The sequence below is a fragment of the Daucus carota genome, chromosome 1 (assembly GCF_001625215.2).
Source record: "Daucus carota subsp. sativus chromosome 1, DH1 v3.0, whole genome shotgun sequence".
NCBI lineage: Eukaryota > Viridiplantae > Streptophyta > Magnoliopsida > Apiales > Apiaceae > Daucus > Daucus carota.
Window position 1 is genome coordinate 12,275,063 of NC_030381.2, and position 12,526 is coordinate 12,287,588.

The 12,526-nt window shown below is 33.5% G+C and overlaps 1 protein-coding gene across 1 annotated transcript; it reads right to left on the bottom strand.

The window, feature by feature from the left end:
* Positions 1 to 538: 538 nt before the first annotated feature.
* On the bottom strand, positions 539 to 5,320 carry LOC108203889 (uncharacterized). Its single transcript, XM_064091643.1, has 5 exons — positions 5,022 to 5,320; positions 4,843 to 4,945; positions 4,566 to 4,757; positions 4,094 to 4,503; positions 539 to 872 (listed from the first exon to the last, which is right to left on the bottom strand). Exons 1-5 carry the CDS (start codon positions 5,318 to 5,320, stop codon positions 539 to 541), a joined length of 1,338 nt encoding a protein of 445 aa, XP_063947713.1.
* Positions 5,321 to 12,526: the final 7,206 nt, after the last annotated feature.

Here is a 12,526-nt window from a genome sequence, read left to right on the forward strand (position 1 = left end):
TCTCCCAGATTGTCTTACCGCACTTCTCAATTGTCTTACCGACCCCTAGATTGTCTTGCCCACGGATTTCATTGTCTTACTAGTTGTAGACAATTAATTTAATTGTCTTACAAGGTCTAAAATAGCAAGACAAAGTGCCAAATTGTCTTAGCAAGCTAGGGATTGTCTTTGCCACCATTGTCTTACTAGTTCAAGGGTTTTGCCTATAAATATGGCTCTCCCTCATTCATTTGTTCTTGTTCAAAGTATTGTAAAGCTTTCAAGTTGTGCTAAACTTGTTATTCGTTAAATCAACAGTTTACTGTGCTTTGATCATTCGGTTGTTTTGTTCCGCTGAGTTAGAATACTCTCTGTCAAATTTATTCTACGAACTAGTGGACATTAAAACGAACCATATTAATTATATAACGACTTAAAACATTGTTATATTAATTAATCTTAATCTGATTAACAAGTTACATTCCAATCAGATTTATTCCGCCGCGATTATTTTTAGTGACGATTGTATTCAACCCCCCTTCTACAATCGTTCCAGGACCTAACACCTTCCATTTCCTTGACCTTGAGAAACATCTGTTTCTCCCCGGCCACCCCGAGAAGCCCCCGAGCCTCCACCTTTATTGCCATGACCAGCACTACCATCGGCGTCTGCATGTTCACCATCAGAACTCCCTTCCGCGCCACTTTCCCAGTCAGTACTATCTTCAGCATCTCCATGCCCACCACCAGAATCCCCCTTCCCACTTCCTCGACCACCACTCCTGTTAGGCTCTCCACGCCCTCCATCAGAACCCCCACGCCCCCTCCCTCGGCCACCCGCAGAACCTCCCCTACCACCCACAACTCTCCTTCCGGCCATCATACCCACAACACTGAAATCATAAAAACAAGTTTCATTGATCAATAAACTTTCAAAACTATAATCATAATATACCAAGCATGTGCACAGGTTTTTGTAAAATTTACGTATAGATTTTCATACCATTTTTGGATTACAAACTTTAATACAATTAGGGGAATAAGAAAGCCAACCATGCTAACTAAAACCAGTGAATACATATGATTTTGAAACTGATTAAGCACAGAATCATATACCCACAAACATATATATACCCACAAATATATGATTTTTATATACCCAGTGAACCCATATGATTTCGATACGCAGTGACAAATACCCACAAACATAAAGATAGATTTTGATACATAAAACTTGAAATCAACAATATACGACAGATTGATGAGAAATATACATGCATGTATAAAAGAGTAGTATCAAAGAGAGAATCGAAATATACCTTGTAATGACTATATAGTATCAAAGAGATAATCATATTGATTGCGTTGATCTGCGTGGAAATCGCTTTGATTAGTTTGTGAAAATGTAGAGCGCAACAGAGATGAGAGGTTTGAGCAGCTTGTAATAAAAGTGAAAAGGGCGAGTAAAGTTAGGGTTTTACTGCCTGTAGTGATTAAACGGCGTCGTCCCCTTTAATGAATTATTGGAGGGGGATTCAACTTTTCACCTTCTTTAACTTAGCGCCAACTGGGTGAAAAAAGAAGTAGCCACGTGTGGATGAATTACATATTTTAATATTAGATTTAATGTATATTTGGTTAAATTTTAAATAATTGATAATATATAAATAACATAAATATATGATATTTTATGTTAAATATGCATAATATCGGATAAGCACGTCATATTAACATTTTTTACTCAAATATTACATATAGTTAATTCAATTTTATTGGTACATAAATAAATAAGAATTAAATATGACTATTTAAAATCATTAAATTTAAATAATATTATATAATTATATTTAAATTTATTATGAAGAAATTATTTTAATATATCACACCTGCACAATTATTTTGTAATCTAAATTTGAACCAGTGATAAAAATATTATTAATATATAATATTCTAAATTATATATACATAATCTCGGGAAATGGATAGTTAATTCAGTTTTATTTATGGATAAACAAATAGAAATCAAGAATGTTTAAAATACGAGCCTCTCGCCCAAATTCATATTTTGAACTTTGACTTATTATTATTATTATTAAATCATGTTGAACGGGCCGTATATAATAAGAATTATGGTGATTAGTTATTAGAAGTTCTAAGAATCATGCTTACACAATGTTTATTAAAGTTATTATACAATTATTGTATATGATATATGCAATAAAAATGTGTATAAAAAATTGCATGACTTAATTATAATTATAGTGGGCGGGTTGAATTCCCATCATGTTATCTAGCTGGTTCTGATCTGATCTCATTACTCCCAAATCATATTGCACGATCTAGTACCTATATTCAATATGTACAATAAAAGTTAAATAACAAGATTAAGGTTAAAACAAGATCAATACATAAATATGTTTGTGTTATGTTGACAATTTAAATAAAAATTCAATTTTTAATTTACGACGGATGTAGAATATATCGTTGTAAGTTTCCCAGACTTACGACGAACGATGAATGAACTGTCGTAAGTTCCCAGACTTACGACCACCGATGAATGTACTGTCGTAAGTTTACCAGACTTACGACGGAATTTGAATGTGCTGTCGTAAGTTACCCAGAAAAACCAGCAAAATAACCAGCCTGCAGTACCCGACCATAACATCCAACTCAAATCATGAATAAGAGCCAAACCAACAACATTAAATATCCAAAATAATATCATTAAATATATGAAACAAATTTGTACAATCATATCAATGGAACCATAAATAATCTTAATTCAATTAAATTAGTAAATAATCGAGTAATTCGATTAAATTATGAAATCACATAGATTGATAAAATCATGCAATTTCTTTGCACCAACACATCACATTGAACATTGGTAACATCGTTGAATCATGAAATCGGCTATAACATCAAAATCGTGAAAAAACTCTAATCAAAGTAGCTAAATATGCAATTTAATTCAATTAAATTATGAAATCACATAGATTGACAAAATCATGCAATTTCTTTGCACCAACACATCACATTGAACATTGGTAACATCGCCGAATCATGAAATCGGCTATAACATCAAAATCGTGAAAAAACTCTAATCAAAGTAGCTAAAAATGCAATTTAATTCAATTAAATTATGAAATCACATAGATTGACAAAATCATGCAATTTCTTTGCACCAACACATCACATTGAACATTGGTAACATCGTCGAATCATGAAAACGGCTATAACATCAAAATCATGAAAAAAGTCTAATCAAAGTAGCTAAAAATGCAATTTAATTCAATTAAATTATGAAATCACATAGATTGACAAAATTTTGCAATTTCTTTGCACCAACACATCACATTGAACATTGGTAACATCGTCGAATCATGAAATCGGCTATAACATCAAAATCGTGAAAAAACTCTAATCAAAGTAGCTAAAAATGCAATTTAATTCAATTAAATTATGAAATCACATAGATTGACAAAATCATGCAATTTCTTTGCACCAACACATCATATTGAACATTGGTAACATCGTCGAATCATGAAATCGGCTATAACATCAAAATCGTGAAAAAACTCTAATCAAAGTAGCTAAAAATGCAATTTAATTCAATTAAATTATGAAATCACATAGATTGACAAAATCATGCAATTTCTTTGCACAAACACATCACATTGAACATTAGTAACATCGCCGAATCATGAAATCGGCTATAACATCAAAATCGTGAAAAAACTATAATCAAAGTAGCTAAAAAACGCAATTTAATTCAATTAAATTATGAAATCACATAGATTAATAATATGATGCAATTTCTTTGCACAAACACATCACATTGAACATTAGTAACATCGTCGAATCATGAAATCGGCTATAACATCAAAATCGTGAAAAAACTCTAATCAAAGTAGCTAAAAATGCAATTTAATTCAATTAAATTATGAAATCACATAGATTGATAAAATCATGCAATTTCTTTGCACCAACACATCACATTGAACATTGGTAACATTATCGAATCATGAAATCGGCTATAATATCAAAATCGTGAAAAAACTCTAATCAAAGTAGCTAAAAAACGCAATTTAATTCAATTAAATTATGAAATTACTCTTCTTCACTTTCTACTTCAATGCTATCATAACCATCTTCTTCTTCTTCTTCTTCTTCTTCTTCTTCCTCCTCCTCCTCAATTTCTTCATCTTCTTCACTTTCCACATTGTTTTGTTCTTCTTCCATGTTATAAAGTGAGAAGTCTACAAATAAAGACCTTGATGAAAAGTCTATGGCCGTGGTATTGGAGATTTCTTCCTGAAGGGGTTCTATGTTAGCATCAATAGATCTTCCACTTAATACTTGAGGTCTACATGTGATAATCGTGTGGATATTGCTATTTGGATTCTTTACACTAGGAGCGTAGTACACCTGAGTGGCTTGACTGGCTAGAATATAAACATCATCTCCTTGCAGTTTTGAACTCAGATCAATTAAGAGCACTCCATTTTTGTCTTTTTTACGCCCCTAATATGATCATACCAGTGACATTTCATTAAAAACACTTGATTTCCCCCACCATATGTTACTTTTAGAATTTCCTGCAAACTCCCATAGTAATTGCTTCCACTATCACCATAACAACTTCCCTTGACAAGTATCCCTGAGCTTGATTTTCCTAGGTTGAATGAATACCCATTCACCCTACATCTCTTATAAGAAATCACATATAAAGCTGGACCTCTTAACAAAGATTGTAATTGTTCGTTGTTGTCATGAACCTGAAATGAAAATTTCTCGTCAAATGGATTCTGATACAGATATTAACAAAAAAATTAGAAATTTATTTAAGCTATAGTAAAATACCTTGTTTTGAAGCCACAAGGCAAAGTTATCCTTCATCATTGTATCCATCTGAGTATCACTCAATAAGTGTTGACTCTTACTGCGAACCTCTTCTTCGAACATACTGAAAAGTGAACAATATATGTTGGTAAACAAATATAAATGATGCTAATTAGAAATAAATAGGTTTGGATGCTTACATAATATAAGGTGACACTTCTTGCATGTTAGTGAGGATGTAATGTGTTACAATGCTCAAGAAATTTGGATCTAAATGATAACCAGTATATGCTCCTAACGGCTCTACCGGATATGTGAACTCCACCAATTTTCCTGGATCTCGTGAACGATCATCAACCATATTACGACCTAGCATGTTGTGCACAGTCTCAACTTCAGACTCAAAGTACATGGAACAGAAATGTGTTAAGTCCTCATATACGTACTTTTCTGCAATGGATCCTTCAACGTGTGCCTTGTTCCCTACTTTATGTTTCATTCTGCCTTATAGTCTTTCAACATGATACATCCATCTTTCTGGGACAGGGCCACCTAGTATGCACTCCTCCGGCAGATGAACAAGAAGATGCTCCATTGGATCAAAAAGAGCTGGAGGGAATATAGTCTCCAAAGTACAAACAATCCCGGCTATGTTTCTTTCCATTTGTTTCAAATCTGATGCAAAAAGTGTAGTTGAGCACAAGTCTTTAAAAAAATTTGATAGGTCACAAAGTACTTTCTGCACATCATCCGGAAGAAGTTCACGGAAAGCAGAAGGCAACAACTTCTGCATAAATACATGACAATCATGCGACTTCATGCCTTGAAATTTTAACAGAGATCTTTTACAACACCTCTTTAAGTTTGATGAACAACCATCTGGGAGTTTCACTTTATGTACCCAATTACATAGCAATTTCAACTGATCACGGGTTAGGTTGTATCTAGCTTTAGGCTTTCGTGTACCATTGAGCCATAATTCTTGCATGATGCCCAATGCTTCCAAATCCTTTCTTGATCTTATGGTATCCTTAGTTTTGACACTATCAAGAATAGTATGAAAAATGTTGTCAAAAACATTTTTTTCTGTGTGCATGACATCAATGCAGTGGCGCAAACGCAACGAATCCCAATATGCACTACTACAAATTTTCTAATACACATCAGTTAAAAACTGATGTCCCAGAAAATTGTAACTGATGTTACTGTGGGCGATGTTAAAGGTACCTATTTTTAACATCAGTTAATAACTGATGTCTATTGTCGGATTTAACATCGGTTTTGTACACCCAAATGATGTATATTATACTCTTTGACATCGGTTCCCTAAGCTTGGATGATTTCTATTGTACTCATTTACATCAGTTAATAACTGATGTTAAAGCTTAGTGCCTTTAACATCGCCGACAAAGACATCGCTTGAATTTTTTGCTTACATCAGCTAATAGCTGATGTCTATAGCCTTTAACATCATTTCAACTTTAAAGAAACTGATGTTATAACATTTGATTAACATCATTTCTCTACTCATAAACTGATGTAATAACATTGAATTAACATCATTTTTATACGCCACAAATACCAAGCCAAGAAAACAACCAAATCAACAACTAAATCTTATTAATTCATATATAAACCAGTTGTACTCTGTACATCCATCAAATTCCAATCTCACCTACTACACATCCATCAAATCCAATATCAAGTTGAATCTGTTTGCAAGTAGGGAAAAGGCCGATGCCAAATTTGTTTAATGCATTACAATGGTGAGTACATTACTCTGTATCGAAAGAAATATCATGAATCCAGCTGTATAACCCTTCGGTTGCCTGCTCGTGTCAATGCTAGCAAACTAGCATTCTCACTGTAAGAGGACAAAGCCAGATATCATATCAAAAACAAACTCTGAGTACAATAGTGATGAACTCGTTCTAAATTATTACAAGGAATAGGGAATGGAAATCGCTTGTAAAATGCTTGTAAAACTAGCGGATAGGAAATGAATATGCTACAGTGTTGGCTTTAAACAGATAAACACTTTTTAATATTATTAAATATCAGTATCACCTCTAAGCGTGCTTACTATATTATTGATAAATGTATATTAACTCAGCACTTAAAGTTCACCTCTAAGCGTGCTTCAACTTTGTTATCTGCTCTGCACTTAAAGTTCAAAGCTGTGGAAATCTTGTTTCCTACAAATAAAGATACCGAGAAGCAGCACCGATTTGCAAAGTTGCACAAACAATTGACATAATAAATTCATATTTATTATTCTACAGGCATTAAGATAGGCTGGTGGTTTTCTCTGTTTCAGCCTTAGAAAGGGAGGATTGTTAGATACACCTACACCAACCAAAAAATAAACAGAAGGTATGCATTGCATCACAATTTATTCCCACCTAACATCTCTATACTTGATCTTTTTGATTCCAGACTTGATTATGACCTTAAACTCACCGCAAATATACATGTTCTAAATTCACACAACCATTTATAAGCTGAAACCACAAAGTCCAAAACAAAACCAATTAAATTAACTAATAAAAGCACATCCAAGCCCCCAATTAGAAATTCGAGCACATACCCATAACAGGCATACCAACATTTCAAAAAATTGAAGGTGCAAGCTAATATATAACCATAAAAACAAATTACGGCAAAAATATGTTCCTTATAGATAAAAAATAAACACAATATGATGTGAGATTAAGGGAAAGAGATAATTACCGCTTTCTCATAACAATCTCTCGGCAGCAGTGCAGATCTCGCCTGTACACATCAAATGATGCTCGTTCTTCCATAGATATCTATAATACATCCAAAAAGTTAATACAAATCCATAACAAGAGAGCAAAAGGGGATGGGGCGAGAGAGAGGGGGTTACCTAGAGGCTGGAAGCCAGCAAAAGGAACGATGAACATAGCAGGCTGAAGAACGCCGGTGGATTAATGTCGGGCTTGATTTTTAGGGTTCCTGAGCTCTCCTCTCTGCCTGAGACATTTTTGTTTTAAAATGAGTTTGATAGAGTTTGTGAATGATATGTATGTTTTATCTTTTAAGGTATTATTATTTATGTAGTTATGTTTTATATTTGTAATGTGTTAGGGTTGTAAGGTGTTGGGTGATTATATGTTAGTTTATGTGTTTGTGGGTAGTTTTAATTAGTTTTATATTTTAATTGAATAATTATAATTTTTAATATTTATTTTTAATATATTAAGTTATATATATATATATATATATATATATATATATATATGATTTGTGTATTTTAAGGATTTTTAATATTTTAATTTAGTTGACTAATTGTAATTTTTAATATTTATTTGTAATATTTCAAAATTATAATATATATGATTTGTGTATTTTAATTATTGTATTTTAAAGATTTGTGTTATGAATATTGGAGGGAGATGAAATTTGTTTAAGGGAGGGAAGTTGAAATTTTATAAGTGAGGGAAATTTTTGATAAGGGGGGAAATGGGGGAGGGAATGGTGAAACTTTTTTTAAACACGTACCTTACACATCAGTTGCATAAATAACTGATGTCTAAAGTACTTTAACACATCAGTTTAAGTTAAAATGATGTTAAAAGTATTTTTAACATCAGTGGCAACTCTAACTGATGTTAAAAGTGCGATGTCTATTCCACTTTTTCTAGTAGTGATGGTAAGTCAAAGAAGCTAGGTACATGTGTCCAGTTGTGCCAATCCCCAAATCCTGTTGCCCTTTCTTTGGCGTGTGGTTTCCCAGGTTATGGGAAAGTTATACTAGCAATTTTGTTGCGAATAGTGCAACCTTTCTTTCGATTTTTTCGACGTTTATCCAAGAACCCCTTATGCAACCCATAAAAACTAGACTTCCTACTATGCGGCAATTGTTTAGCTTTGACTTCACCCATACACACATGGCAAGCCATTTTTCCATGAGTTGACCATCCACTAACCATTCCCAACCCAGGAAAGTCACTTATAGTCCATAGCAAGGCTGCTCGCATCATAAAATTTGTCTCTGTAGAAGCATCATATGTGTGCACACCAACATTCCATAGATCGATCAACTCATCAATCAGAGGTCTGAGATAAATATTTAGATTCTTGCCGGATCATTTGGTCCGGGTACTAGCAATGTCATGAACATGAATGGATCCTTTGTACACATAGTGTGTGGAAGGGTGTACACAAGTAGTACAACTGGCCATACCGAGTATACTGTAGAGGTAGCATTGCTGTACGGGGGAAATCCATCAGTTGCAAGGCCAAGTCTCACATTACGAATTTCAGCTAAAAATTCAGGATAGTTCCTATCAAAGTCCTTCCATTCTTCCCCATCTGCAGGATGAGTAAGAACCCCATCAGTCACAATTCTGTTCTTGTGATACTTCATATGCATAGCCGTGCGAGTAGACATGTACAAACGCTGCAACCGAGGAGTAATCTTGAAATGTCTCAAGACCTTTCTCGGAATGGTGTTATTCCCAGCATTTGTTGCAACTTTGTATCGGTTTAATTTACAATACTTGCAATGTTGTAGATCTTTATCATCACCGTAGAATAACATACAATCATTCTCGCATGCATGTATTTTTTGATATCCCAAACTCAGCTTCTTAACCATCTTCTTGACAACATAATAATTGAATGGAAGCTTATGTTGATCTGGAAACACATCTCCAAGTAAAAGGAGAAGCTCATCAAAGGCTTTGTCACTACATTTGTTGCGATTCTTCCAATGCAGTAACTTCGTAACAAACTTCAATTGAGAGTATTTGACATTTCCCGGGTATATTGGCTCACCGACTATATTCACATTTTTTAAGAAATTGGATGCTTGCTCATTCGGGTCTTCGTGGTTACTTTTTTCTTCATCAAAAGCCTCCTTACCAAATGCATCGATAAACATTTCATATTCATCATATACATCTTCACGATCATCCATTTTTTCATTTCTTGAACCACTAGCTTCTCCATGATAGTTCCAATTAGTATAACTTTCTAAAAAACCGGTTGCAATTAAATGAAACTCAACATCGGGAATGAGCTGGAATAATTGATTCCTACATATATTGCAAGGACAATTGATTAAAAGATTCGGATCATTTGGTGTTCTTGAATTACTTCGCGCAAATGCCAAAAAATATTTAACCCCCTCATTATATTCATCTGTAAAACCATAACCACCGGGTTTCATACGTCGAGTAATCCAACTACGATCATTAGACATCTACAAAAAATAAATAATAAAATTACAATTTTAAATATGGACACAAACATTCATATAAAAAATTGAGCAATTATATCAATTTAACTAAAATATAGATGATGATAATTACATAATTAAAATAGAGAAGATATAAATACATACTTACATTGATGATTGATGCAAGTGATGATCTGATTTTTGTTATGATTTTTGTGAGCACATATTTTTTTTCCTAGAGTTAGAAGCAGAAAATGAGAGAAGCAGTATGCTGGTTGCATTAGTTCAACCAACTTACGACGGAATGCCAACTTCCGTCATAAGTTCATTTAAAAGATATATTATTTTACCGCTCATCATAAATGCAGGAAGGTGTCAATTAAAGTTGGTAGGTGAACTTACGACGGAATACTTACGACGGAATTCAAAAACATATTATTTTCATTTTTTCCCGTTCCGGAAATAGATATATTTCTCTGAAAAATTGAACTTGCGACGGAATACTTACGACGAAAATAAAAACATTTTATTTCCCTTTTTTTCCCGTTCTGAAATGCATACATGTATCCATATTATTTAACTTACGGCGGAATTCAAAACATTTTATTTTTCATTTATTTTTCATTCCGGAAATACATATATTTCTCTGAAAAATTGAACTTGCGACGGAATATTTACGACGGAAATAAAAGCATTTTATTTTCCTTTTTTTCCCATTCTGAAATGCATACATTTATCTATATAATTTAACTTATGACGGAATACTTACGACGGAATTCAAAACATTTTATTTTTCATTTATTTTTCATTCCGAAAATACATGTCTCTCTGAAAAATTTAACTTGCGACGGAATATTTACGACGGAACTAAACGCGGGAAGAATTTAATTGGCTGCGCCAAAAAATGACCATATCTTACGACGGACATAGCTTTTCCGTCGTAAGTTCTGCGCGAAACAAAAACCGTCGTAAGTAATCCGTCGTAAAAGCCCCTGTTTGTTTTAGTGACTGATATTCCTATAAGAAACATCACTGCCAGTAAACAGTATGAACTATGGAGTAACTAATATGCTGATAATTGTATTTAATCAGCCGGTGTTATTGATTATTTGCGGAAGTTATATTAGAGCCATTTGGTCAAGGTTAAAAAAAATGACTTCTTACTTGAAGTAAAGAAATGAATTAGAAATGAGAAATAAATAAGTTAATATAGTGTTTGGAAAATAAGTAGAAATTGTGTGAGAGAAGCTAGCATTCTCAACTTCTTAAAGTACTTCCACTCATTTACAAAAACAGGACAAGAAAAAGAGAAGCGCGAAAGTAGAAGGGGCGCATTCCAAGTAGGTATTTTAACCAAGAAAAAGTTTTAAGTAGGTATATTTATCAATGATCAACCCAACTTAAAATATTTAAACTCAGTTACCGATTTTTAAAATTTGTATATTTCTATATAAATGATCAAATGAAAACATACGTTATAAAATTAGAAATCAGTGATTATCGGAGTTATTTAGTATTTCTACTTCTTACTATCTATTCATACTCCAACCAGCGATTCGTCTCCCACTTCTTAAATATTCAGCGTCGTAACTCCATCAGAGCGTCGTAACTCCATCACGAATCCCATTGCCCCCTCCACGATCATCATCAATCCTGTCGATGTCACTATGATCACCTTATTTTGACCAATTTCTAATCCTTACTATCACAACCCACTGTTCACACTCCAACCACTGGCCCGTCTCCCACTTCCCAAATAACTAGACGTCGTTATTCCATCACATTTTTCTCGGATCCCATTATCAATATCCCCTTCATTATCACCATCAATTCTGTCAATGTCACTATCACCTTATTTTGACCAATTTCAGCCTCAACCCCTATCTTTCCCTCTCCCGACCCCTTTTTTTGTAGACCTTCCTCCTCACTTTCTTATCCTTCTTCGACAACTTCTCTCGTCCTTTCTAACAATCTTCATTTTTCTTTCTCGTCTTGTCTTTTTGGTGACTTTCACTTTTCTTCCTCATCTCTGCGGCGAACTCATCACTTTTCTTCTTGTCCCAATCACGGTCGACTCAATAATAAAATCAACTAAACGGGCGCTTAGCACCCCAACTCTAAAACGACCTCTAATGTGTGATCTTTAGTATCATATTCTTCTTCATATTCTTAGTTAATTTTGCATGAAATTGGATCTTATTTTATATATTTATAAGTTTTATTGTAGCAAATAAAAAATTCTTAATAGAAGGAATGGAGCAAAGAGTGCATTATTTGAAGTGATTTTAGCAAAATTAGGATTTTTAGATAAATTATGTTGTATTGATTGTTTTGATCATAACCGGAGTTTTACAAGTTCGTTTTGGGCCCATAAACAATCATTGAAAAACTTGGGAGAAAACCTCTAAGTCAAGTAAGGTTTCGGAATTTATTAAAATTCCAATTAGACCAGAAAATGGCCAGAAGCAGACAGTCTGAATTTTCTGCTTTATACTCCTATTC